This window comes from Ochotona curzoniae, unplaced genomic scaffold, assembly GCF_017591425.1.
Source record: "Ochotona curzoniae isolate NIBS_2020 unplaced genomic scaffold, NIBS_Ocur_1.0 contig_1482, whole genome shotgun sequence".
In the NCBI taxonomy this organism is placed as follows: Eukaryota; Metazoa; Chordata; class Mammalia; order Lagomorpha; family Ochotonidae; genus Ochotona; species Ochotona curzoniae.
Window position 1 is genome coordinate 2722310 of NW_024465100.1, and position 27826 is coordinate 2750135.

At 41.1% G+C, this 27826-nt stretch overlaps 3 protein-coding genes across 6 annotated transcripts; 1 reads left to right on the top strand and 2 right to left on the bottom strand.

Moving 5' to 3' along the window:
- SMCO3 (single-pass membrane protein with coiled-coil domains 3) lies at positions 1-13930 on the bottom strand. Of its 2 annotated transcripts, XM_040967388.1 has the most exons (4): positions 13840-13930; positions 13336-13482; positions 10510-10701; positions 1-1328 (listed from the first exon to the last, which is right to left on the bottom strand). In XM_040967388.1, the coding sequence occupies exon 4, from the start codon at positions 1310-1312 to the stop codon at positions 635-637; it is 678 nt and encodes a 225-aa protein (XP_040823322.1). In that variant the 5' UTR covers positions 1313-1328; positions 10510-10701; positions 13336-13482; positions 13840-13930; the 3' UTR covers positions 1-634. The 2 variants fall into 2 exon arrangements, with proteins under 2 accessions (XP_040823322.1, XP_040823327.1); XM_040967393.1 differs by lacking the exons at positions 13336-13482; positions 13840-13930 and adding an exon at positions 5919-6032 and having other exon boundaries at positions 10510-10808.
- Positions 13479-14661, top strand: CUNH12orf60 (chromosome unknown C12orf60 homolog). Its single transcript, XM_040967384.1, has one exon. The coding sequence runs from the start codon at positions 13479-13481 to the stop codon at positions 14211-14213; it is 735 nt and encodes a 244-aa protein (XP_040823318.1). The 3' UTR covers positions 14214-14661.
- On the bottom strand, positions 13559-27395 carry ART4 (ADP-ribosyltransferase 4 (inactive) (Dombrock blood group)). Of its 3 annotated transcripts, XR_005882396.1 has the most exons (4): positions 26901-27390; positions 22834-23542; positions 15733-15871; positions 13559-13986 (listed from the first exon to the last, which is right to left on the bottom strand). XR_005882396.1 is itself a non-coding variant. In XM_040967377.1 (3 exons), the coding sequence occupies exons 1-3, from the start codon at positions 27081-27083 to the stop codon at positions 15746-15748; spliced, it is 927 nt and encodes a 308-aa protein (XP_040823311.1). In that variant the 5' UTR covers positions 27084-27395; the 3' UTR covers positions 14884-15745. The 3 variants fall into 3 exon arrangements, 2 of the variants coding, with proteins under 2 accessions (XP_040823311.1, XP_040823309.1); XM_040967377.1 differs by lacking the exon at positions 13559-13986 and having other exon boundaries at positions 14884-15871; positions 22925-23542; positions 26901-27395; XM_040967375.1 differs by lacking the exon at positions 13559-13986 and having other exon boundaries at positions 14884-15871.
- Between the last annotated feature and the right edge of the window lie 431 nt (positions 27396-27826).

A 27826-nucleotide genomic window follows, 5' to 3' on the forward strand; every position in this document is an offset into this window, starting at 1 on the left:
GTCGGTTGAAATCACACTCTTTATGTTTTATATCTTTGAAAAGCCCATCCAGATGACGTTATGCAATTAGTAGAAATTGACAGATCCATTGCCACTTTTCATAATCAAAGCAGATTGTTATGGGTTTTTGTTGTCTTCAGTTTTAGAAAATTGTATTGAATCTGATGGTCAAAAAATAAGGTGGTATAAAAAAATATCAGTTGAAAGTTCAAGGTGTGTTTGGTGCAGTTACCACAAATGCTGCCTATAAACTAAGTGATGCTTGATTCCAGTGGTGAGAGTGAGCGTCTCTGCATCAGATGTGTTAAGAATTTTGATGGCAGATTAGAAAGGGAATATTGGTCATCTCTACACCTGCTATTGTCACTACACTTCCAGTGTTTACCTGGTTAAGCAGTGTAAGGAAAACGTCCTGGGATGTAATCTTGTACCTCAGAGGACCTGGCACTACGTCACCCAGTGTTAATTAAAACAAAAACTCAAGAATTGTCTAATTTCATACCTCCAGTTGTTTCCAAATGGTTTGTCCTATTTATGTACAAATTGGCAGCATATGAAACATGAGCCAGGAAGCAAATATGATGATGGAAAATGTAATAGAAAAGCTACCCCGGGGGGCAAGTCAAAGGGTCGTTCATTTCATCTGGCGTTTCACTGCATTGGTCACCTCTGTAATGGCGTGATGATATTTTTCTGAGGCTGACTTGAACTCCACCAGATGCTTCTCGTAGCTTTTGATGGCTGCCTCAAGTTGGGTTTTCTCCACTGCTCCCAGGATAGCACGGAAAACCATGTCTATGCCAAGGCCAAGAACAGCAACCCCGATACTGCCAAGAAGAGAGGCGCCAATTTGAGTTAGCACGTTGACCAACTTATTAATTATGCCAGTTGTGAGGTTGGAGCCCACAAGTTTCACAGCCACTGCACTGGCTGCAGATGTGGCTTCTCCCAGGATGACGGAAATAATCTTTTGTACCATTGCAATCTTTACCGTTTCCCTTTCCTTAATATCCTGCAGTTTCCTGTACAGGGTGGGCTCTAGTTTGTCTTTGAGTGCTTCGTCAACCTTTTGCAGTACCGATTGGATTTTTGTCATGGCTCGGATGATGATATCGCAGTTTTCTTTGATGGTCCCATCTTTCTTCATCTCAATGGAATCCAGTCTGCACCCCAAGTGCATATTTAGAACCTCGATCAGCTTATTGGTGGCCTGGAAGCTGTCATATAAGCAGTCAAGGAGCTGCTGGTGGAGGCGATTCACTTCCTGCCGTCGCCTCGGGTTCTCTGGGTAGAGGAAGTCGCTCTGAGCCATATTTCAGTTATGAACTCTGAAAAGTAAAATGATAAATCTTCATTAAGAGTTGTAAAATCTATGTTTATAGGTCTGACTAGGAAATTTTTTTTTTGTATGCATATGAGGGTGGCAGAATTGAATTCCTCAGAAAATTGGCCTCTTTTTCAGTGATGATTTTTATAAAATTTGGAGTCAGTGTGCAAAAGTGTAGGTAGCTACAGTTATTGATGCATAAATTTTGAGGTTTTCCTAAAGCAACTCTAGCTCTAAAAAGATACACAAAATTGAGATTCCTCCTTCAGCTTCAAAGAGCTCCGAGGCTAAGCGCTGTTACTTCAAAACAAAACCTTTTCTATTGAAAAACACATACACTTCACAAAAAGACAAGACAGACATGTGGCCACACAATCCAGAAACCAGATGTTGGGAATCCAAAATTTGAACACCCAAACCAGATGGACAGTACCATGTCTCGTATGGTTCGGACTCAGAAGTTAAGCCGCGTGCAGCCTTCTTGACGAGTCCCACATGAGTACTCCTAGAAATGGAATCAAGTCAGATGGTGAGCCCCAGTTATGGGTGAAACTCACCTGTGACCTGTCATGCTGAACTAGGTGACTCCTCCTAAGGATCAGTGTGAATCTGTGAGCCAGGAAGCCAAGATCAGGTGCTGGGGCCGTGTTGACCATCACAGTGGCCTCCCCAGACTACCGAGCCTGGTTCCTGATCACAGGACGGCCACTGCCCTCTGAATTGGGATCTCTAATCTCGCTGGGGCCTCCAGATGTTACGGGGTGCGAGCGAGATCACACCAGACAGATCTAAGGTTTATTAAGGAGTCTTTATTAATCAAGCTTGGTGATAATAAAGCAAATTAGAAATAGCAAGTCACAAGTCCCTGTGGGCATCCAACCAAAGGTAATCCAGCCATAACCCAACCAAGCATAACCCCAAGAGGAACAAATGGTCATTACCCTGAAGTCCGTCCGTTAAGCTGAAGACCTATGTCCCAGCTTCCCCAACAGTATAAGTTATCCTAAGAGACATGCAATGAATAACCTGGACACACTTACAAAGCTTCAGACATTCACCTTTCCCTGGCTTCTCTGCCCACATTCCATCACTGCTAGGCCTCACCTCTCCTGGAACTCCTACTCCTGATAGTACACAAACCAGAAGTGATATTGCTATATCCATTGTCCCATCTAAGCAGTACACAGGGACCATGCTCAGGGAACCACCTGTCCTGGGTCAGCCAAGAGTCAAGGTGCCAGAGCAACAGAAGCACCTGACCAGAAAGAGCGTGATGAGTATATATTTGAGACTCGAGTTTCATTTAGAGAGAAGGTGGGCAGCATACAGGGGGCTGTGCAGTTACGGACCTAAAGCATCTGAAAGAAGAAAGTGCCAGTTTGTGAAAGTTTTATTAAGTATCAAGAGTATACCATAAAAAGAATAAAATGTACCTGACAGGAAACTTCTTGTGTTGGAACTGTGGCTTACATTATTGTTTAGAGAAAAAAGGAACAGTTATGCTTTTCTGAGTTCATCTGTATAAATATGATTGCTTCAGTAACAATAATATATTTTTTTTCCAAGAGATTTTTAAATTTTTATTCAAAAGTCAGATTTACAGAGAGGAGAGATGGAAAGATCTTCAATCTGATCTGGACCACACTTGGCCCAAAAATGTATTTGTTAATATTCAAAAGTTGATTCAGCTTATCATATTCCTGCTGCTTTTACTTTTCTATTAAGCACTTGGGAGAAAATGGAATCTTCTGTTCTTATTTGTGTAGGATCCAATATATTTCATACTGGAATAAATACTTACTTGTTCTAGTGCTGTGATTCTTAGTCTGCAAATGAGGATTTCAAAAATATAGGATAGGGCCTGGCGCAGAAGCCTGGTGGCTAAAGTCCTCACCTTGCATGCGCCGGAATCCCGTCTGGGCGCCAGTTCTAATCCTGGCGGTCCCGCTTCCCATCCAGCTCCCTGCTTGTGGCCTGGGAGATCAGTGGAGATCAGTCCAGTGGCTTGGGACCCTGCACCCATGTGAGAGACCTGGAAGAGGCTCCTGGCTTCGGATTGGCTCAGCTCTGGCCATTGTGGCCACTTGGGGAGTGAATCAGCAGATGGAAGATCTTCCTCTCTGTCTCTTCTCTCTGTGTATCTCACTTTCCAATAAAAAATTTAAAAATAGGGCCTGGTGCTGTGGCTTAGCAGCTAAGGTCCTTACCTTGAACACGCTGGGATCCCATATGGGTGCTGGTTCTAATCCCAGCAGCAGCGCTTTCCATCCAGCTTTTCCTGCTTGTGGCCTGGAAAAGCAGTCGTGGACGGCCCAAAGCCTTGGGACCCTGCACCTGCATGGGAGACCTGGAAGAAGTTCCTGGCTCCTGGCTTCGGATTGACTCAACACCGGCTATTGCAGTCATTTGGGGAGTGAATCATTGGACAGAAGATATTTCTGTCTCTTCTCTCTGTATATATCTGACTTTGCAATAAAAATAAATCCTTTTAAAAAATTAAAATCTTTAAAAAAAGTAGGATAAATTAATGAAGATGTTTTTCTCTTGATAAACATGAAAACTATTCTGCTTGTCATAGATATGTACTTTGCAAATGGATAGGAGTTTGAATGAGGCACATAACTATGTTACACTAAGGAAAAACGTACTGGAACTTCTTGGTGTAGCAAGCTGCCACTGTCAGTAATGGACTTTATCCTTGAGTTAGATTGAGGACACACCCGCACAGATGATAGTCACACATTTCACTTTCCAATTCTGTCTCACTTAAAGAAATTTCATGTAGAGGTTCTACTAAATACCCCCCAAACTCACCGAAATGTCCTGCAGAATGCAGTGTTGTAGTACAAATTTAGATATTTTTTTCTTCTAGAAACTTTCTATTGAACTTGTTTTTATTCCTGATTTTCAGATCTTATCATGAAGTGCAGACTCTAGTTCCCACACTGCAGAAGACAACCAGCTTCATCACTATATGGATATTTAGGTGAGAAGAAGGATGTGGATTTTTTTTCTCAGAAAAAGTGGAGACTCTAGTGGTTGTTAGGCATAGCTTTCATGAATGGAGTGTGATTCTGACCACCTCAAGATACACGCATGGGGGCATGGGGATCTAACTTTTTTTTTTTTTGAAGGTATGATTTAGTTAATTGAAAGAGTTAGAGAGGGATCTTCCATGTGCTGATTCATTCCCCAAATGGCCACAACAGTTAAGGCTGGCTCAGGTCGGAACCGGTTTTCCGCCAGGTCTCCTGCAGGGTGCAGGGGTCGGAGCCTGCGGGCCATCCTGCACTGTCCTCAGGCACGTTAGCAGGGAGCTGTTCTGAAAACAGAGCGGCCATATGGGATGCTGACATCACAGTTAGCAGCTCCCAGAACTCGAATTCTTCAGTGCTTCCAAGTGAACAGTTGCTTTTAGGTCAATCTATTTGCTGTATCACAATATATAAATTTATTATAAACTGTATCTGAAACATGATAGGATATGTGTTTTCTTTGGGGAAAGTAATGATAGAGTGACTCCGCCATGTTAGAGCACCACAAAAGCACAGTGGTAGATAGTACTATTCAGGTACAAAAGTAATTGGACTCATGGAACAAAATTTTTCTCAAAGCTTTCTGCCTATTTAATAGTAAATATGGAACCTCCAGTTAGTATGGATGGTTAAGATGGCTTGAGTTGCGCTCATTTTCTGTTAAAGAACCTGGGTTTATACCCAGCTCTACTCCCTGGTCCCTGACTCTGTTTGTGGCTCCTATGGTCAGATTCCTGCCATCCAGGTGAGAGACTGAGTGCCTGGCTTTGGTCTCTACCCATCATGGGTATCTGGGGAGAAAACCAGTGGGGACTCACTTTTGGTCCTATCCGCCTCAAAATTATTCTGGTGTAATGTACTGGTCTTTGGAGTTAAAAGTTAATATTTATTGATGTATAAAATCAAGTTTTTTTTTTTAATGTGAAACGTTCTATACTTTTAAAATAAAGATTTATTAATGTTTCTTGGAATGGCAGATATACAGAGAAAAGGACACAAAGATCTTTTGTCTGTTGGTTCACTCCCCAAATGGCAGCAGTGGTGTGAACTGGGCCAGTTTGAAGCCAGGATCCAGGAGCTTCTGGGTCTCCCACACAGGTGCAGGCTCATAGGACTTGGGCTGTCATAGGACACACGCTGGATGGGAAGCAGGGCTGCCTGGGTTACTACTGGTTTCCATATGGGATTCTGGCATGTACAAGGCAAGAATTTTAGCCACTAGGCTACCACACCGGGCCCTCCAGTGATTTTTTACAAAGCCTAGGTAGTTTTGAAATGTGTATGGAGGGACTTTGCACAATTAAAACCTAGGAGGATAAATAGCCTGGAAAAATTTGGTATGCAAGGATGACTAAGTTAAAGAGGATTGAAAAATAGGGAGTTAAAAGAAAAATTAGTTAAAAAGTAGTGCCGTTGTTAAAGAAATCTAACAAAGCCAAATGAAGAATTCTAAACAGAATAGAATTTGTAATACAGTGTCTGATCAGAAAAGCACATGGTGAATTTTCAAAATGAAAATAATTTTTAAATTTCCCTTTAAACATCCAAGCCCTTACCATTGCAGTATAATTAACTTTCTTTTTCTGGCGTGCTGTAGACAGCAATCCACGATTTGTACCAATAACAAATTTGAGTGAGATTCATCATAATGTGCTCAGAATTACTTTCCCCTTTAATGAAAAGGGATTTGTGTTTTTTCCTGTCAGGTTTACCTTCCTAGCTGTGAGTAGGGAATAGGGAATGTTTCTCTGCAAACAGCTTCAACAGATTGGCCTCCATGCCTGCGCAGAGGCACCTGACCTCCACAGAGTACAGCTCATGCTACTTGCGGATTTCCATCCCTAAATGTAGTAAGAAGTACTAGAAAATTAAGAAGGAAAGAGGTGAGGATTGAAGGCAAAACCTCTGAGTTATTTTGGTACAGATAAAGAAGCAATTTATTCAGTCAGTAACAATTGTTGAAAATTTTAGGAAGCTATTAATTGAGCTAAGCTCCTATACTGGGGCTTCGTCCAGACCAGACTGGAAAAAATGGAAGTAGAATTACTCGTACTATAACATGCTAACTAACTGAAACTAAGATGTTTTTTTCTGCTCTTCTGTCAAGTCAGGAGCAAGATAGTAGCCGAATTGGCTAAACAGGTCAGTTTCTGTAGCCTGACTTTACTTGTCAGACACACGTACAGTGCCCAGAAGTAACCTGATGTTAACCATTCAGATATTCTTCTGTTGCTTTAGTTTTATAACCTTGCCTGATAGTGAAAGTGACTTCTACTCGACAGACTCACTTTTTCTGTTTTTGGTTTCTTCAGCTTTCTTTTTCTGTGTACAAAACCAATTTTTTTGTGCTAATTGAAATGTTTTATAGAATGAGATTTGTCCTATTCTAGGATTGCAGATAAACCAGTTAATATTTCTGAAAGCTAAATTTGTTGTAATTTTGTCTTGGGACAATTTGTCTTCTAGGGTAGTACTTTCTTGTGTGTGATGGCGTATTCTGGGTTCTGTAAAGCATACAGACATAAAAAAGCATGATCCCTGTTCTTTTGAAATTTAAAAATTTAAGACAGCTTTGTAATTTGGAAGTATGATTTCACGTAACATGAGGGAAGCTGTTGGTATTTGGAGGATGTCCGAGTGTCGGGCAGTCTCCATCTTAGTGTGTGTTGATGCTGTGGTCACATGTGGCATCTGTAAATCCTGGGAAGGGGAAGAATCTGCTCCTTCAAATTAGTACTCCCAGGTGTGTGCTTTATAGTGAACGAAGAGCTTCAACACCTCATGGAAACGTCCTTCACGGAAATATGCAGTGTCTCCACTCTTGTTCTGCATCTCTGAGTATTCCACTCAGCAAATTGAAAGTTCTGTGATGAATAGGAGTTACCCTTCTTAAGGAGCATATTTGTCACTCAGGCAAACTCCAAGTGATGTCTTACTAATAAGAGGTGCCAAGAGGAGTTCTGACTTGTATATTTTCCTTTGTCCAGCTGTGTTTTCTGTTGAGAGTAGGACATTAATTGCAGTAAATGTAATCTTACTCCAATTAACTCTGCTCTTGCTTGGCAAATTTGAGTAAGCACATGATGGTGTTTCCTGTCAGCAAACATTTCCACTTGAGAAGTCACCCATTTCCATACAGTTTGTACCATTTATATGTTTTATTGTGCAATCTCTGATGTAAAAATGCCCTGATGGAGAATTACTGACCAGCAGGTGGCAATCTTGGTCTCTGGGACTCAAATTCACCTAAGCTTTGGATGAAATAGTTTTGCCTTCTCTTGCTTTTTGCACGTTTGAGCTTTTGGGTGGGTAAAATTTATCTGATGGGAGAATTCTGTTGCTTTAAAAAAAAATCTGGGGGACAGTGCTGTGATTCAACAAGCTGATCCTCTACTTTAAGTGCTGGCATTCCTTATGGATGACAGTTCATGTCCTGGCTGTTCTGCTTCCCATCCAGCTCCCTGCTTATGGCCCGAGAAAGCAGTGGAGGAACCCCAAAGCCTTGGGCTTCTGCACCCATATGGGAGACTTCAGAGACACTCCTGGCTTCTGGCTTTGGAATGGCCCAGCTCCAGCTGCTGCAGCCATTTGGGGAATGAGTCAGTGGATGGAAGATGTTTCTGTGTCTCCTCTCCAGGTCTGCCTTTCAAATAAAAAAAGTTAAATAAAGTAAAAAAAAAAAAAGTAAAACGAAGTCTAGAGATTTCTGACTCCCGATCTTAAACAAAAGTAGCAGAAAATAAATTTGGAAGTGCTGACATGGAATCTGGAGTTGATCAGATCTCCCTGGGAAATGGAAATGAAAATGGGGTAAGCATGATTTGAACCTAGAAGTAAATTCAGTTGATGAATTGTGAAGTAAACACTCAAGGTGAAAGGTCACCTAAGAAACCGTGAGAGTGTGAGAGTTCTTCCAAGTTTGGAAAAGTAGAACTGAAAGATGAATTTATTTGCTGCAAATATTTTTTTAAATCGATTGGTTTTTATAATGTACATTTTTGAGACATTTGGTTTATTGATGATTTAATCTCAAAGCTATCATTTATTAAGCGATAAATTGTATAGTTAGTTTTTCCAGAGATGAACTACCTAACACAATGGAAAAGTATTGATTGTCACCTATACAAATAAAAATTTTTACGAAGTTTTTGTGAATAACAGTAGTCTGTTACTGCCATGTACTAAAGGAATTTAAATACAGAAACTAATATTAAGGTGATAAGATGTTTCAGAACCTTTTGACTTGTATTTTGATGGTAGAATTGTGACAAGGAAATGAAAGTGAAAATTTGATAAAGTGTTTTAAAATATGAAGCCATTATCATTTACATGTAAACTTTGTAAAACAGAGCAAGAAAACATCTATAAACTTGCCCTCTTAATTTTTTTTTGCTCTCCAGAATTTAAGTGTTTGTAAAGTTAATTAAGTTGGTTTTATATTAACTCAGATGTTTATCCATATTGTTAATTTTGAACACATTTGATTGGTTACATAAAGTGCTCCACATACCCTTGCCCTAATTTACCAAACCCTACTTATTTCATCACCACAACACTCTAATGAGCACCTCGATACGCAGATTTATTTCTTCCTCCCTCATCTGGACTGTTTCTTTAGGATAAGTAGAATTAAATAAGTAATGGGAAATAAAGTTTTTATGACTCTGGGCACATGTTACAAACCATATTTCAAGGGCTTTTACCCTGCCACCAAAATATTATAGCGGAATAATGGCTCTCTTTGAAAGTAAAAGATGGGGCCCGGCACAATAGCATAGTAGCTAAAGTCCTCACCTTGCACATGCCAGGATCCCATATGGGCCGCCAGTTCTAATCCTGGCAACCCCACATAGATACGGACACCATATATATGGGAAGGGGGTGACGGGGAGAGAGAGCAAGAGTGGGAGAGAGAAAGAGTTTTGGTTCCGCTGATTTGCTTTCCAAACAACTATTGTGGCTGGGACCAAAGTTAGAAGCTGGGGATGCAATCAAGGTGTCTGGTTCAGCAGCCAGAGCCCAGTTGTTGGAGGCACACCACTGCCTCCTTGGGTCTGCATTGTCAGGAGCTGAGGACAGGAATCCAACCCAGACGCATTGCTGCGCATTGAGGACATCACAAACACCTACTTCATTCTGATAACTTGCATAACTGAGTTACAGGTACATGGGAGTCTGTAAGATTGTTGTCTTTCTCTGTATGAATTTTCCCCATAATAACAAAAAGGAAAAATCACAAGACCCTGTGTAAATGTGGTGTTTAGTTCCTAATGTTCTTTGATGCTCATGTTTTCTCTTGCTTTTCTTCACTGTCCAAATTGGGGCCTTGTGTCAGGCTAAGTTTTTTTTATTTGGGATTGTGGAAATAATGGGGGTACGCTTAAGTCAGAAGACATACAAAAGAAACATGACAGCTACTAAGTAGAAATAGTAAAGTCCTGAGCTTTATTTTTTTTTTCAAGAATGTAAGTCTGAGCTTTCCTTAATTTAAATAAAATCATGACCTATAATTAAAAGAGAAGTTTATCGTGATGTAAATTCTTTGAAGGGCTATGTGCTAAGAATCCAATAATAAGACTAGGCTGACGGTAAAATACCAAGGTCATTCATCAGTGTTTTCAAATGCTTTCTTGTAAAGTCTCTACTGTAAGCCTTGAGGAATTAAAAAAAAAAAAATGTTTCATGCTTTCAAAAGATAATTGTCTCTTTGGAAACATACAGCAAAATTCCAGTATATTTAAATGTAACCTACAAAGGGAGTATACGCTCTACACATGAGCTAGTGTTAGAGTTCCCTGTTCTGTCTTCCCTTAGATTCTGAGTGCCAATGCTAATGTTAACAACACGCAAGGAAATGTTACCATCCAGATAAGCAGCCACATTCACCTAGGTTTCACTGCATCCTTAATCCTTACTGATTGGTTATCCTTACTGATTCTCTTCCCCCTCTTAGTCCTAGCAGTTGTGAATTTTTTCCCTTCTTGTTTTCAGAGGAATACTCATAGGAACATGCCATAGGACCTTCTAATAAAAAAGCTGTTTCACTACTTCACGGCTAAAATTCCAGATTGATAGCCTTAATTCTATCTCCCTTTAATACTGAAAATCAGAGTATTTTATCAGTACTAATAAATCCGTATTGCTTACCTTGTCGTGTCTGCGTGTGTGGGCCCAGCGCTTGTTGAGCAGCACTGTTGTGCTCTTTCATCTGGTTTCGTCTGGATGCTTCTGATGGAATGTGATGACTTTACAGGCTTTACTAGTGACTGCTGGGTCCCTCTGCCTGTCTGCTTTCCAGGCTATTTGTGTATCAGTTGGTCTTCAGAATTCTTCTGTTTCCTATATTTGTGTAAATTTGATATGTACTGGGCCTGTTACAGTAGCCTAGTGGCTAAGGTCCACAGCTTGCACACGCCCGGAATCCTGTATGGATGCTGGTTCTAATCCCAGTGACCCCGTTTCCCATCCAGCTCCCTGCTTGTGGCCTGGGAGATCAGTGGAGATCAGCCCCAAAGCCTTGGAAGCCTGCACCCACATGAGAGACCTGGAAGAGGCTCCTGGCTTCAGATGGGCTCAGCCCTGGCCGTTGTGGTCACTTGGGGAGTGAAATCAGTGGATAGAAGATCTTTCTCTCTGTGTCTCCTCTTCTCTCTATATATCTGAGTTTGCAATAAAAGTAATTTTTTTTTTAAAAAAAACAACTTTTAAATTTTATTTTATTTTGGAGAGGCAGACAGGAGAGGTCGAGAAAGAGAGATTCCCATCTGTTGATTTGTTCTCCGGCTGAGAAACACCAGGCACCTGCCTGAACTCAGAGTCAGGTGCTGGAAACAGTCCAGGTCTTCCACGAGGTCCACAGGCACCGGTTACTAAAGCTTTCCTGCTGTCTTCCAGGGCCTGTGCTGGTGAGAAGCTGAAGCCAGAAACCGCGCAGGTCATTAAACCCTGCGTCGCCCAAGTTACGTAGTTATTTAATTCTTTGATAGATGATTGAATTCCCTAGTGAAATCATCTTGGGCTTAAGGTTTTTCTTTTTGAAAGATTTTTAGTTATACTTTACCTAAAAAGGGTTAGGTTTATTTAAGTTTTCCATTTTTTTCTTGAATGTGTTATATTTGTGCCTCTTATGAAATAAGTTTTATTCAGAATGTTAAATTTATGTGTGAAGAATTGTTAATAGTGTCCTATCATTGTCCCTTTTAATGCCTTTGGGTTAGTAGTAATATTGTTCACTTTTGTCTTGGTTAATGTGGCCCAGTATTTTGCAGTTTTGTTGATTGTTTCAAAAAAAGTTTGGTTTTGTTGATTTTGCCTTTTTCTGTTTTCTGGTTTTTTTTATTTCTATGTTTTGTTATTTTGATCTTTAGTTTGCTCTTCTCTAATTTCATAAGATATGGGCTTAAATTATCCATTCTCCATTTTTCTTCTACTGTAAGAATTTTTTTTAAAGATTTATTTATTTATTGGAAAGTCAGATATACAGAGAGGAGGAGAGACAGAGAGGAAGATCTTCCATCCGATGATTCACTCCCCAAGTGAGTGCAATGGCTGATGCTACGCCAATCCGAAGCCAGGATCCAGGAACTTCTTCGGGTATCCCACATGGGTACAGAGTCCCAAAGCTTTGGGCCGTCCTCGACTGCTTTCCCAGGCCACAAGCAGGGAGCTGTATGGGAAGTGGAGCTGCTGGGATTAGAACCAGCACCCATATGGGATCCCGGCGCATTCAAGGCGAGGACTTTTAGCTGCTAGGCCACGCCGCCGGGCCCTATTTAGATAATTTTTAAAATTTCATTTTAATTTGTCCATTTATCAAAATCTGTGTTAGTTTCTTAGAGCTGTTGTCATAGACCAGAAGAAGCTTAGCACGTTGTGAAACAGCAGTTCATCCTCTCAGGGTTTAGAGCTGGAAAAAGTGTGGCACCCAGCAGACCACCTTTCCGGGGATCCAGGAGGAGCCTCCTGCCTTGCGTTCCTAGAGTCTGGTGGCTGTCAGCATCCCTTGCCTGTGGCTGCTTCTCTGCAGTCATTGCCTGCCTCATCGCATTGCCTCCCACTCTTTAATGGTTACTAGAGAGATTGTAATATCCTATAGCCCTTCATACCATTTACCTAGAATTAATATTTTATCATGTCAGGGAAGATAAAGGAGGCTTATAACTGTGGATCTGCTCACGCCCTCTTGTTCGGCATATAATTACCATATGTATTGAGTCAATATGTTAAAATACCATCACTGCTATTTTTTTCCTCTTGTAATCTTCTCTTCCCTCTGTTGTCCAGTTGTCATTTATTTCACAGTATGCCCTTTCCTAGTGCTGTGGTTGAAATGTGAGGGGTTTAGCTCACAAGCTGTATACTTGACTGTGGTTTGGTGTTCAGGGCAAAAGCAGTGAGAGGAAAGTGACTGAAGTTATCAGCACTTTCCCTGCTTCTTGGGAAGAGAGAAACAAGGTTCAGTGGCAAGACACATCCTCTTCAGTGGCCCATCGCTGGGAGCCCTCCGGGCAGACTCAAGAAAGTCAGGACTGTGAATTTCCCCTCAGATAGAATCACCCAGGTGTGCATGATACTTAAAGAAACTTGCACTCTCCTTAGCAAGCTTGTCCCTCCTCCCTACTAGTTGCCAGGAGTCCTTGTCAGGGGTGCGGAGAGGGGACAGGTGGACTCAGAGTCAGAGTGGACTGCCACAGGATTCTTCCTCAGGCAGTATTAACAGTGACACTGGTTGCTGCGTTCTCTCACTTCTCTCAGTGCAGATGGCATCTCCTCCTTATGCTGAGTATGGTGCTGGTAGTAGTGGAACAGAGGAAAATATGGTGCTCTACAGGAGTGAGGAAAGGGGAGGAAGGAAGGTGGCTTCCCTGCTCCAGGGTGGCGAAGCTGCCAGGCTGAAGTAAAAGGCAGTAGAATACCGTGGACTTCACTCTCAGCTGAAAGTGGGAGTGCTGGGCTATGCAGCAGTTTTCCTACCTTGAGGTGGTATGATGGTGGTTCTCAGCCAGCAGCTCTAACCACACAGTTAGATCTTCTTTTCAATCCCTGTGGGTGCCGTATCTTGTAGGTTTCATTATTATTGCTTTGCTTTGCAGTGCCGAAACATATTTGTTGGAGAAATGTCTTCAGAGTTAGAAAAGGATAAACAAAGACTGGCTCAAGCTGCCAGAACATTCTTCTATTACATGAGAGATCTTTCTTCCTCCATGAACACATTTATTGAGTTATACAACCAAAGTATGCATACCCAGATCCCCCCAGTAGCTGTGAAAGAAGATATTAACATCAAGGATGTATGTGGACAGATGTTCAGCGTATTGAAAGAGGTACAGTCTGTAGTGGATGCACAGCATAGTAATACACAGAAGGAGCCTATCTGCTCCAGGATTGCAACACCCATGTGTTGCTTGGCTGAGAAGAGTACCAACCTGCAAGAGTTGCAGCGGTCAGCTAAAGAGATGTTGCAGAATGTCCACTCACCAGTCCTTATCTCTGCACTGAAGAATAGTAATGTCCTGGGGAGCTTGGAGTCTTCTCTGGCCCTCCTGATGAAATCCCCCATCATGGATCTTCAGTTAAGTGACTTCCATAGAGAAGACACCAAGGGGCAAGAAGATGCCACAGTTTCTGGAAAAATGATGACTCCAGATCCTTCTAAAGGCACTGCAATAGACACTTTGAAAAAACTACAGGATGCACTAAAAACTGAGAACACCGACAATCCCGTAGGATCAGCAGCCGATCATTTGGAACAAATTGTCAAGGCCATGGAACCAACCTTAGATGTCCTTCAAAAGTGTAGAAACACTATGGAAATGAGTACTTGCGTATTTAAGAAAGTGGATGGCAAGTAGGGGTATGACAAAAGAATTTTCATTTCTGTCAGATACCTCATGAGTTTTCATACTACTTTGAAAGATGGCCTTTGTGCTAGACATGGGGTATGTTAGAACATAAGTGCAGACAGTAGTCAATTGGCAACCACTTGTAGTTTTTGCAGTGTTAAAAATAAAAAGAAAGAATGAAAGTCAGCATGGTTAAAAAATGACAGTTACAATTTCATTGTGTTAACTCCTTTCTCAGGGAGGTAGCATCTCCTGTCTCGGTAGCAAGATAGCTGTGTTAGGAGCTAATACTGCGCTCTCATTCTACTGCCAATTCAAATTCCAGAAAAGTACCTTGAGTATATCCCATGTGCCTTCCAAGAATCATTTTCCTTTCTTTGAGTCCCCATGTCCCTGGGGAAGAAATACCCTGACTGGCTAAGGAAGTGGGTTGAGCCAGCTCTGTATCAGTGGTTAGCGAGGCAGGAATAATAGCTGGGCAGATACATTCCCATTTGTAGCCAAAAAGCCAATGAAGTATTCATATTTAAATTTTTTTAGACAAAGAGACACAAATTCCTTTATTTTATGCTCCCATTTTTTCTTTTTTTAAAATTTTAGATAATGTTTACATAGTTGATGAGGTTGGGAAGGAATCAAAGTTAGGGAAAGTGGGTGTGATCATTGTTTCCAAACTTTCTATTTCTTCTCATTTCTGGGGGAGAGGAGAGATAAGGTAGGAAGCCATACCCAGCCTCCCAGCCACCACAGTACTCAGGGATGGGAAAAGGCTACCCAGTATTAACCCAGGGTCACAATGTGGCACACACTCTGAGGATTCTGCCCAGATGAATGTGATAGTTCTTAAATACTGTTGATCTTGCCAATCTGTGCATGAGGATACACTTCCAATGTCTGACTGGTTTTGACTGTTGGGTGTTGCAGCCCGGCCACACCTGGTCCATGCCTTGACATAGCTCTCACGTAATTCAGTGGGAGCTGAGACCTAGCCCAGCCCATTGTACACCCAGCTTGGCTCACTTGAGTACCAGTGGATGTGTTGGAGTCTAGCCCAGTATGACACTCCCCAGACCTAGTCCTCAACCTTGCTGGGGGAGACTGCAGCCACATGTAGCCCAGTGTCCCATTCTGGCTCTTGTGCTTGCCAGTGGGAACCCTGACCCAGCCAGGGCATTTCTTAGCTCCCCAACCAGGTCTGTTCCTAGCCACATATCTTGCATGTACCAATGGAGGTTACTGTTCCACATGGGTGAACCCACATAGTCCTGCACAGATTGTAACCCCAGAACAGATTGCCACATACTGGTTGGCGTCATGGCCCATCTTCACATTACCTATTCCCCTGTTCCAATGCTTGCTGGTGGGTTCCATGATCTAGCCTTGTAAGTACAGTGGCCTTGTCCATGGAAGAGGCTGTTGAGTCATTCCCTACTTGACATGAACCCTTAAATCCCTGCTTGTTGTACCTGTGCCACTCTGGACTTCTTGCAACCCCATATCCCCAAGTTCTCAGAGCATGCTGCCTGGCCTGAGTTTGCCAGTCACAGCAATGCAGTCTGTGGACCACAGATTCCTTTATATCCTGTTTTAGACATAGACAATGGCACTGGTAAAAAAGAAAAGCAAAGCAATAACTGTAGGAGCAGGGTTGTACTTCTTGCTGAAATCTGCAAAACAAAAAAAGCAAATCCGATGTTTTAGCTAGCAGAGATTAATGAATTCATTTCTCCTTTAGTGTCCACTTATTTAAAGAAAATTATAAATAAAAACATTTGAAATGCTGCGTGTCTTGAAATGCTACTTTAAAGTATTTCTGTTAGAATTTAACTTGTTTATTTTTTTAAGATTTATTTAATTTTTATTGCAAAGTCAGATATACCAAGAGGAGGAGAGACAGAGAGGAAGATCTTCCGTCCGATGATTCGTTCCCTAAGTGAGCACAATGGCTGGTGCTGTACCAATCCAAAGCAAGCATCTCTTTCAGGTCTCTCACACAGGTGCAGGGTACCAAGGCTTTGGGCCATCCTTGACTGCTTTCCCAGGCCACAAGCAGGGAGTTGGATGGGAAGTGGGGCTGCCAGGATTAAAACTGATGCCCATATGGGATCGGAGCATTCCAGGCAGGGACTTCAGCCACTAGGCAACCATGCTGGGCCCCATTTTCCTCATCTTAATGATGTTTATTACCGTGATGAAGGCTAACATTAAATTTGTTTTGAGCTCTTGTCTGATATTAACTCATTTAATCCTTACAACAAATCTATGAGCTATTTATTTTCATTGCCCTCATTTAAAACATTGTTTACTCTTATTTAGAAATCAGAGAGAGACAGATGGTCAGAAGTCAGAGAGGATTTCCATTTGCTTGTTCACGCCCCTCAAACCTGCAACAGACAGCTGGGGCTGACCAAAGTCAGGAAGGAGCCCTGAACTCAGTTTGGGTGTCTTTTGTGTGGCAGGGCCTTGAGCTATCACCTGTTGCCTTCCAGGGTGCACATTAGCAGGTAACTGGAATTATGAATGGAGCCAGTATGCAGGGTTCACAAGTGGCATCCTCACTACTGTGCCAAATGCCCACATATTGATGAAACTGTGACAGATGTGAAGAAACTGGCCAGAAGTCACACATCTAGTAAATAGTGTAGGTAACACTCGCATTCAGGTACTTTGACTCCACTCTATTCTTACGCATGCATTGCCAGTCCAAAAATCAGATATTCATTCACACATCTTTTTTTTTTTGTATTGCAAAATACAAGAAGCATTCACAGTGCTGACCTGCTGTATTTTGAATGTGGGTGTATGTGCACTGCCTATATATGCGCATCTCTCACAGGAAGTATGGGAAAGATTAACAGGCAGTGAGTATTGACTGTTGAAAATAAAGCTAGAAAACAAAGCATTACTGCCAGGTGTAAGCCCTGATTGAGAACACTTTGGGATGGAGAGAAGAGATGGAAACCTACAAATGGTCCACATAATGATTAGATATCCTCTTCAGCCAGTCCTCCTTGTATGTTTAGGGTAGAAAAGATGTTTGTGAGCAAAAAAGACTGCAATCTGATTGTCTTAATAACTGCTCATAGTTTTTGACAGGATTAACAGATGAATTAGAAATGTTTTCATTATTTTTATATGATGTATAAAATATTTGAGTTTCTTGGAATTTAAGTTTGGGCTTAGAATCTGTATCTATACCCATCTCTGTATCTTTAGCAATGTTCAAAACCCTGATTTTTACCAACAAGAAGGAAATTAGTAGTGGATATATCGTTTTATTTGGGATTTTGGGGAGCAAAGGTTGTGTTAAAGCTGTACAGAGTCCTGGACGCATTAATACCACTCTAGCTTGTTAGTAGAATGATTCTCAAATGTTTTTTTGGTTTTGTTTTGTTTTCTCCTCATGGAGGTTAGAGATTGCAGAGCCTTCCATATCCACCCTTTCAACTTTCCAGTAGATTAAGACTCTACTGAAGGGAATTGTCAGAAAAAAGTGATAGAAGAACAACAGTAAAAGCAGAAAAATGGCTGGGTTTGGAGGTGATTAGCTTCAGTTTTGAAGGTCTGTCCCTAGCAGTTTGAACTTGACCTTGATATTTGCTTTCATTGAGTCTCAGCATTCTCATCTATAAAACAAAAACATTTCATGGATTTTGGAAGTAGTGTTAATACTGCCACAGTTGCTACTACCTCATCCACCTCTTAACTCGTAGTTACATATAACTTACTATGTATTAAATGTGAGTACAGATATCCAGTGTTATTCTCAAGCCCCCCCCCCCAAATGAAATTAACACTATAATCTCTAATTCCCAAATGAGGAAAGTAAGGCCAAGGAGAGCTTAAGAATCTGTGTGCCCGCACAGTGACACAAAATCATGTTGAACTTCAGCAACTTAACTGTCAATTTTCATTCCTCATGGAGCTTAGGAAATTTAATAGCTTTACCACTCTTTCATCCCTGACACTTTTCACTTTGCTCCAAGGAGACCAACTCTGTTGGTTTTTCTCTTCTTGTCAGCCACTCCTCCTAAGGATTCGTTGCTTGTTTCCTCTCATCCTAGCTTATATAATTGGAGTATCCTGAGAAATGGTCATTGGGCAGCTTCTCTTTGTACTCCCCATGCAGAGCTCATCTCATCACAGGGCTTTGACTATCATCCATATTCCACTGACTCCAAATTTGTATTTCTAGTCCAAGTCATTTTAACTTTTAGGCTTATACATCCCTACTTCAACTGACTATTTCATATGTCCGATACATCTTACACTAAACCCCTATACCAAATCAGTGTTCACATCAGTACAGCAAGATCACTACACAAACTTTACATCCAGGTCTCTGCCATCCACAAGCCTCTGAACCTCAGTACATGCCAGCTCCATGTTTTTAGTTACTCAAGCCAAAACTTTGCAGCCATCTTGTACTCCTCTTTCTCTCTCTCTCCACATCCAGCATGTCAAGAAGTTCTCTTGCTTTAATCTTCACAATGTATACTGAACCAAATTATACTGCCAGTTCCACTGCCACCACCTTCATCTCTCATTGGATTATTTTTTTAAGAACTTAGGTACATAAAAGGCAGAGAGAGGATCTTCCAATGTCTGGTGCACTCCTCAAATGGCTGCAACAGCTTAGGCCGATCTGAGGCTAGGATAGTCCAACCGGGTCTTCTCCATGGATGGTAGAGATCCAAGCACTTGTTCATCTTGCACTGCTTATATATATTAGCAGGGAGCTGGATCGTAAGTGGAGCTTGAACCCATGCTAATACCGAATGCCAGGATCTCAGGAGATGCTCAAGGCACTGTGCCACAATACTGGCCCTCTTGTTTTGACTAAGTAGCCTCCTAATTGGAGACTCTTCTTTAACTTTGCAGTTTATTCTTAATGGAGATCTCAGACCAATTCTAATAAAATCTAAATGAAATCTTCTATATCCTCACCCAAAACAGTTCAGTAGCTCCCCATGTGATTAATAGGAAAAGTCAAAACAATCTTGCATTTGAGGCAAATTCTAACCATAATCTTTTTCTAGGAAACATATAGCAAGTAATGAGTATTCAACTTTTAGGATTTTACCTGGTAAAAAGTTGTCACCATGTTTAAAATACTTTCACAGAGTTTTTCGGTTTTATGGATAATGGTGGTTGAGTGCCAAGCACTGTCACATTTCTGCAAGGCAAGCACTGTTTCCATTTTATGAATGAAGAATGAGGTTCCGGTGTTGAGTCATTTACATAATGCCCCATTGCTACTCCTATATACCCAGGTCTTTATGGCTCCAAAGTCTGTACATTTTCCACATGCCATGTATTCTCCCAGTTTAGTTGTTGCTTATTCTTTCATGTGTTTATTTGAGACAGACACGTCTTCAAGGTCAATGTGATGTCACAGATAGGCAAAATTAATTTTAGAGATTTGAAGCCAATAATTAAACAGGTAGGTAGTAAACTAATGTTAGTAGTAATAACAGTTAAGATATTTTGGGTACTTAGTGTGTCACACATTGTTCTAAGGGCTTTCACATGCATTAATTTTGTCCACACTAGAATCTTAAAAAGTAATGTTTAAAAACGTGGTGTGTGTGTGAAGAAACTGGCACAGAGACTGAGCCACTGGAGTACGTTGTTATTATTTGTAATTGGCAAAGTTTACATGGAAAACAAGGCTTATTAGAAACAGTTGGTTGTATTTCTCTAGAAACATGTTAAGAATTTTGATTATGTGAAACATTTCAGCAAATAAAACTTTTCTTTATGAAGCCAACGATGCAGAACAGAGCATGTGTTTGTGGGTCTGCAGATTTTTGGCATAGATATGTTGCTGAAAGAAGCAGCAGTAAAGGGCAAATGACTAATTAACATTCTGTTAACATATTTTAAGTCTTCCAGTGTGCAAGGGCACATGTGTTTCTTTGGTAACAGGTATAGGTCATGTAGGGGTGATGGAAGAGTCAGAGGGGAAAGCCTTTAGCTTTAGATGATTTAATTTTTTCTTTTGCAAATGTACTCCTGATTTGACCTCTTGACTCTGAAGGTGAAGATTCCTGGGAGTATTTTGAATTTGATTTACAAATCCCCAGGACCAATTTTGACATAGATTGAAGCACAGGCATGCCAGCGCTCTTTAATGCACTTATCTTCTCTGGGAGAGTTACAGTCTCTGGACAGGCTGATTTAAAGGCTCACTGGTGCCTTTCTTGTGTTCTGCCTGTCAGATCCAGAGGAGAGGAAGCACAGTTCACCTGTCTTAGAGGGACTTTGAGGGACATTGCATACCTTTTGGCTTATGCTAGTGAAAAAAGAAAAAAAAGAAAAAAAGAAAAAAACAAAATTGACGAGTTGAGCAGTGGTCTGCTGAGAGGGCTAGTGTTTCAAGTCGAATGTGAGAATGTGTTAGTAGGACCAATAGCCACTAACTTGAAAATCAGGTCTGGGGATTCTACTGATCTTATTTACAGGAAATGTAACCAGGCATGAAATTATAAGCCAACATAAAGCTGGGAAGCTGGCTTCTTGCTTGCCCATGTCCTAAGGCACAGATTGCCTTATTCCTTGTCTTTACCAGGTCAGGTCAGACCATTCTCAGCACTCATGGCTTTCAAGAACCACATGGCTAAAACAGAAGCAATTCATTGTGTATGATCTAGTGACAAGCCTGGCCCCTGAAACCAGAGAACTGTAGTCCTTTTTGGCTTTACCAAACCAGAGACCCTTCCTTATAGCCCCCTTTTAAAACCCCAAAACGCCTTCATTCAACAAAATGGTAGCCCTTGAGACCTGAAAGTTGGCTATGCTCTTAGCTGTTGACAGATTGAATGTTCTCTTGCCTTCACCCCAAAACCTTGTCTTCATCATTTTGATTGGATACTAAGGACAGGGACTGAACTTTTAGTAACAAGGAGTGTTCACTTATGAGACAGACACACTACCACCTCTTCTCCGTGGTTCATACTCACTATTCCAAAGTGTTGGAATATGTTTACCCATTAATAAAAACGTTCCTTAGTTTCCTGAGAGGGGGGAGTGTAAATATTGTAGCAAGTTACAGGAAATGTTCTGAAGCCAGCAGACTTTTTGTTTTTAATTGTAGACATGAGTGGGTATTGACTGGGTCCAATAAAATGACTGTGCTAACAACCAGTCATTGAGGTTTTAGGGAAGCAAAACCCAGTCAGAGAATAGACCAGACTTCTCTGCAACTTTCAGAGTCCAGGGACAAAGACTTCCCTCCTTTAGATAATTTTGTAGCTGTTGTGCCTAGGAAAATGCTCCCGTTCCATCTCTGGGTGGATGATGTGATACATCTGATCTTTTACTTCCCGTTTCAATTTATAAAGAAAACACCAGCTTCTATGACCAGTGGTATTTTTTTTATGCTGTTTACAAGTTTTTCTCCAAAGGTTGCAGAGCTTCTAATTAGTGAATTTTCAAAATGAAAGTTTAGTCTGGTCATTTTCATTGCAAGTGACCATATTCCTGATCATCTGATGACTAAAGTGCCTAACTCTTGACTAGGGACTGAAATTGCTAGGAGATCTGCCGTCTCTAGGTCTTCAAATATTGGAATTCCTTCTAGGTATCTGATTCAAGTCCAAGTCACTTAGGGGTGTTAAAGAGAATGCTTCATTTATTATTGACCACATGGCATGAATTAACTCATGTGGCTAGAGACATGCTTTGTCCTTCTAAAACAGGGTACAGCATTTGCTACAGAACTCTTTTTCTGTGAAATCACTTGTTGGCAATATAGAAGGATAAAAGTAAATCTCCCTCTGCCTTTCTCAAGTGCCCTCCATCTGTAATTCTGCCTTTCAAATAAATAATAAACAAACATATTTTTAAGAGCCCTTATTGTAAAGTTGCCTTACTTCCCCTCAGGGAGAATGAGATCCTCGCTGCACACAGCAGCTCACTGAGTATAATGATTTTAACTATCTTGTATTGGCAAGGCCTCCTGTGACAATAGAAGATGGTTTAAGTGGGAACTTTGTAAGTCTTGGTTCCTGTTTTACTTTTAGAACCCCTTATCCTTGTAATAATGATGACAACATTGAGTTTTAGGGAGAAACAATTTTTTGTGAGTCTGGCATGATGGCTCAACGGCTAAATCCTCACCTTGCAAGTGCTTGGGTCCCAAATGGATGCCAGTTCTTGTCCCAGATGCTTCATGCCCAGCTCCCTGCTTGTGGCCTGGGAAAGCAGTAGAGGATGGCCCAAAGCCTTGGGACCACCTATACCTGTGTGGAGACCTGGAAGAAGCTCCTGGCTCCATATATATATATATGTACATATATATAAATGAAAAACATGGTATCTCTATAGTTTAATGCTCTTAAAGTATAAGATAAATAGGAGTCTTGTAATATATCCCCCCAATTTAAGGAGGAGCTACTGTAGTTCTATTACAGAAACTCATTTTCCTAGAAATAGATGAGGAGAAAGAGAGGGAAAACCAAGAAATGAAGCACATGTTCTCTAACCTGTCGGTTTCAACACTGGTGGAGACTGAGTTCCCTATTTTGAGCATTTTCCCCCTAACTACCCATCAGAAAAAAGTAACTTTTATAAAAGATTCATGGTTTATGATTCTGACAAAAGTAGATTCAATTTGGCTTAAGAATACCTTTTAGCAGCTGGCAGTTGTATGTGCTCTGGTTCCCAGCTGACTGCAGTTGCACCCAGTATCCTCTTGGGTAGTAGCTCATGTTTATGACCTCAAAGAACTCATAAGGAGGGATTAAAACTTCTTTCTTGAGGGAGAAGTCTTGCACAGGTGCACCGAGGCAGGTCTGTATGGTAAATAGTGTTTGGTTCCCAAACCTCTCTGCTTCTTCTCTTATGAGGGAGGCGGGGAGAAACTGACCAAATCGAATGGTAGCCCCTTTGTAGGCCTTGAAGGAGACATCCTTGGTGCCATGATGCACCTCGAAACACAGACTGTTGTTCTTCCCATCAGTGTTTTTCCTCAGCAACTGGATTGCTGAGGTCAGGTAGTAGTGTAGATACTTAAAAGGGAATGAATGCTCATACTGCTGTGGGGACCTGACCATCCTGGTCATGGCACTCATAAAGTCAGAGCGAACATTGCTGTTCAGTGTATAAATCAGGATGGCTACTGCATGGGAAATAGTCATGCTCTTGGGAAGAGCTTTTGCATGGTTCAACCAGGTCAAGTGGGCATTCTGCCATATCTTGGAGTAGTTCTTAAGGGCTTGTAGTTCTTTCATGAAATAATCTCCTTGTTTTAGCTCCTCCATGACCTCTTTGCTACAGCCTTGATACTGATCATCAAAAGAATCTGGTGCCAAGTCAAAGTTCATTTTAATTGCAATCTGGAAATAAAAAAAGAATCCCCATTTAAACATTCCAATTCAGACGGTCAAGATAGTAGCAACTTTGCTAGACTCTATGTAGCCAAATTTCCCTAAAACAAAGATTCGTTGATTGCACTGTATCTGTTTCTTTCTACATCACTATTAGCTAAACATGGACAAAAGGTGAACATACTCACCAAAAGGTCATCTCCTCTGGGAAGAAGTAACCCTGTTGATATCACTGAAATCACAATGCTTTTTGCATATTGAGTACATTAAATATAATTCTTCACAATTCATAGAAAAAAGAATTTTAAAAATGTTTGTGTTGGTGCAAAGAACCTGAAGTGCATAAATACAAAGGATCCTCCAAAATTCAAGGAGAGTATGTTATGAAAAACTATTCTGGATTTAATTTTTTCAGCAATAAACTTGCTTTTAAAAATGTTTATTCTTATTTCTATGAAAGGCATAGTCTTTCAAACACACACAACCAAGAGTCTTTCACCTGCTTGTTCATCTCCCAGATGCCTGCAACAGTGGTTTTGAGCTAACTGAAACCAAGAGGAACAGGAGCTCCATCCAGGTGCCCTAGGTGGATGGTAGGGATCCAAGTACTTGATCTGCCATTTCTTAACTCCCAAGGTCCGCATTAACAGAAAGCTAGATTGGAAGTGAAGACAGGGGCCAGGCATGATAGCCTAGTGGCTAAATTCTCACCTTAGAACCAACCGCTGGGATCCCATATAAGTGCCAGTTTGTGTCCTGGCTGCTTCACCTGCCATCCAGCTCCTTGCGTGTGGTCTGGGAAAGCAGTAGAGGATGGGCCAAAGCCTTAGGACCTGCAACTACATGGGAGACCTGAAGAAGCTCCTGGCTCTTGGCTTCAGATTGGTTCAGCTCTGGCTGTTGCAGCCACTTGGGGATTAAGCCAGTGGATGGAAGATGTCTCTCTCTCTCTCTGCCTTTTCTCTGTAAATCTGCCTTTCCAATAAATATCAATAAATATTAAAAAAATAATAATAAAAAGTGAAAACAGGGCTTGAATCCAGGAGCTCTGATGTAGAACGTGGGCATCCAAAGCAGTAGCTTAAGTTACTGCATCACAGTGGCCCAAACTTACCTTTTAATTCCATCTTTCCGTAGGTATTTAAATTGCATTCACGGTTTGGGTTTTCTTTCCCTTCCTTCCCCTTCATACTTTGTCATGAATATTATAGAGGTTATCTCTTTTATAAATTCATAGCATCTACATAAAATGTTTGAGTTTAATTTTAGAAAAATCTTAATGGATGTGTGTGTTAGGTTTTCCAAAGGGACTACTATTAAATTGCAACCCTCTAGTCTTCACAGATTGCTAAAAAACTGAGAACATAAGTGAAGGTTAATTGTCATTTTTATTATTGAATGAGGCTATGTAGGAGCACACATCTGCAGATTCAATATCAGGTGGGCCTGTTAGGAGTAAATTTCGGGGGCCAGTGTTGTGGCTTGTGGGTTAAGATGACTCCTGCAATGCAAGCATCCTATATAGGTGCTAGTTCATGTCCCAGCTTCTCTGCTTCCAATCTACCTTGCTGCCAGTGCTCCTGGGAAAGCAGCAGAGTACTTTGAGCAAAGCAGCAGAGTACTTGGGCCCCTGGAAACATGCGGAAAACAGAGAGAAAACTCCTGGTTCCTGACTTCAGACTAGTCCAGCCCAGGTTATTGTGGCTATTTGGGAAGTAAACCAATGGATGAAGATTTCACTCCATCTCTCTGTTCTATGTAAAAAACAAAAAAGGAAATTCCAGAATGAGGCCAACTTGCCCCTAGTTACAGGCCGTATTAGACTGTGACCTGGCCAGGTGACACTTTTACAAGAGGAATGGAGGACAAATGCCCTTTGCCATCAGATTGATGCCCATGAGGAAAAAGGAGCCCACCCCAGTGTACCCAGTTATTCCTACTGGTGCTATTCACTGAGTGCATGTCACCACATCCAAGGGAGCAGGTGAGTAAAAAGTGGATAAAGGTGCCTTCTTGGAAAGCAGGAAGGGGAAAAATATACTCTTTTCTAATAGACAGCAAGCTGAATATTAGTTGTTGACAGTACTGCTACATTGGTGTTAGGAATTTGAAAAGAAGTCCATGAAGTTTTCACATTATTTAGAGCCTTGGTTGAATTATCTAAATCCAAATAGTTACTCTTTCTTAGTAACAAAATGATGCTTTTTAGATAAACAGTGCTCACTGTAGTTAGGTTAAAAGATTCCACCTAGTCAATGTTAAGGATGTTGAGAATGAAACTCAAAAAGGATACCATTGGATGTTATTCCTGTATTGTTTATGAAACATCTTTTTGTTGTTTGACAAATTTTTAAGACAGATACATTTTAACCAGGGCTGGTATTATGGTATGGTTGGGTTACGTGAGTGCTGGCAGGAGTCCTGGCTGTTGCATTGCTGCACCAGTGCTCTGCAGATGCACCTGGGAAACTTCTTGGACCCCTGTGCCTGCATGAGAGATAAGAATGAAGCTTCTGGCTATTTGAGGAGTAAACAGCAGATGGAATTTCTCTCTGTCACTCTGTCTCTATCTGTAGCTCTGCCTTTCAAATAACTAAGTAAGCCTGTGTAAATAAATAAACTTAACCCATAATTCCCTTTAGTAGATTGTAAAATAGGTCTACCGAATCTATTAAGCCAAACCAAATGAAACCAGTCGTATCCTTTGCTATCACGTCCCATGATAAACTTCAACATTTTGTTAATGTATTATTAGATCAAAATATATTCTGTCATCTTTAATCTCAGAATATTTTTATAGAGAGCTTTAAATTAGCATACTTAAAACAAGTTGATCTCTATAGTTTAAAGAAAGATAGATCAAATTTATTTTGTGTTATTTGCTTTATGGAACCAGTATTTAACTTTAAATGAGAACCAAGAAAATAACTATATGCCACTGACTTTCATAATTACATATTTATAAATAAGAAATTTATAATTTTGATAATTGCTTTCTATTCTCACTAGTAATAATGAGGATATGTCAAAAAGTTTGTGAAAAGTGAAATTAAAATATTAATTTGGTGCAAAAAAATTTGAAATCCATACCTTCAAGGATCTTTTCTTGGAAAATGTCGTAATATTGAAAGAAAATGTATGGATTTCAAAATTCTTCTGCATCACAGTATACTTATCTTTTAATTCCATTTCCTGTGAACTTTTGCAAGCACCCTTGTATTTATTAAAATGTTTCAATGAAGTTAGATCCCAAGTGCATAAATTTGGGTCACTACAAGTTTGTTGACAGGTGAGTGCTCCATTGGAGCACTGAGCATAAAAAGATTAGACCCCCTCTTTTCCCTCCCCCACCTGCATCAGCCCCTACCTCAGAACTCTCCGTGCGACTCTGCAGGCCAGAGAGCAGCAGCAGGAGGGGCAGCTGTCCCCTAAGAAGAAAGCTTCTCATGGCTCGAGCTGCAGTGATCCCAGGAAGAATCCTCCAGCTCCTTTTGGTCAACAGGCGGCAGTGGGTTGCACTGAAAGCACTTCTTTGCTCTTGCCACTTCATCTTCTCTTGGGTTTTCTTTGAGTGAATCTCAGCCAGAACTCTGAGTGATCCTTTCTAGGTAGGAACTTCTGTTGGCCACCACCGCCAACCAGCAGCTTTTCCAGGGACTCAAAATTAACTCCAACTTCTTTGCTCGGCTAAAATTCCTGTGGAAGAGCCAGATGTGTGCACCAAATAAGGGTTTTGAAGGAGAACTCATTAGTTTGCAGTTAAACACACACACACACACCCTGTATCTGGTTTGTATTCAGGGGATTGCCAAAGGCCAGTTAAGGGTCAGGCTCTGCAGTCCAGCCTTAATTTTCTAGCACTGCAGGAAGAATGATCTGCCCAGTGTTTGGGGCCAGATCCATTATCGTTAGCCCCAGGCTTCCATTGTGAGTAACAAGATTAGAGCATGCAAGGTAGCTGGCACGATTCCATGTCAAGGTGGGACTCTGTCAGGCGCAGCTGGTACTGCTGATAGGCCCTGCCCTGAATGAACTGCCATGCCTTTTAGAGTGATTCTCAGGAAATAGGCTGTATTTGCTGCTTTTCCATGGCACATTTAAAACTCTGGTAGATTGCACCTGTTCTCTTCTGAAAATATTAGGTTCTTGCTCCACACTGTGCTAAATGAATTCTGACAGAAGGCTGGTTAGGCACCAGTACAACTGACAAGAACTGAAAGTAGGATTTGGCATGCGAAGTTAACCCAGTACAGGGTTCAACACTTGCCTTCAGGCACTTCTCTTTCTGAACAT

Coding starts and splice junctions, on each gene's coding strand:
- SMCO3 (XM_040967388.1), bottom strand. CDS start 1,312: ATGGCTCAGAGCGACTTCCTCTACCCAGAGAACCCGAGGCGACGGCAG.
- ART4 (XM_040967375.1), bottom strand. CDS start 27,083: ATGAAGTGGCAAGAGCAAAGAAGTGCTTTCAGTGCAACCCACTGCCGC. Junction 23,543..26,900: donor GTCGCACGGAGAGTTCTGAG/GTAGGGGCTGAT, acceptor TTTTATTTCCAG/ATTGCAATTAAAATGAACTT. Junction 15,872..22,833: donor CAACTGCCAGCTGCTAAAAG/GTATTCTTAAGC, acceptor TTTGTTTTGCAG/ATTTCAGCAAGAAGTACAAC.
- CUNH12orf60 (XM_040967384.1), top strand. CDS start 13,479: ATGTCTTCAGAGTTAGAAAAGGATAAACAAAGACTGGCTCAAGCTGCC.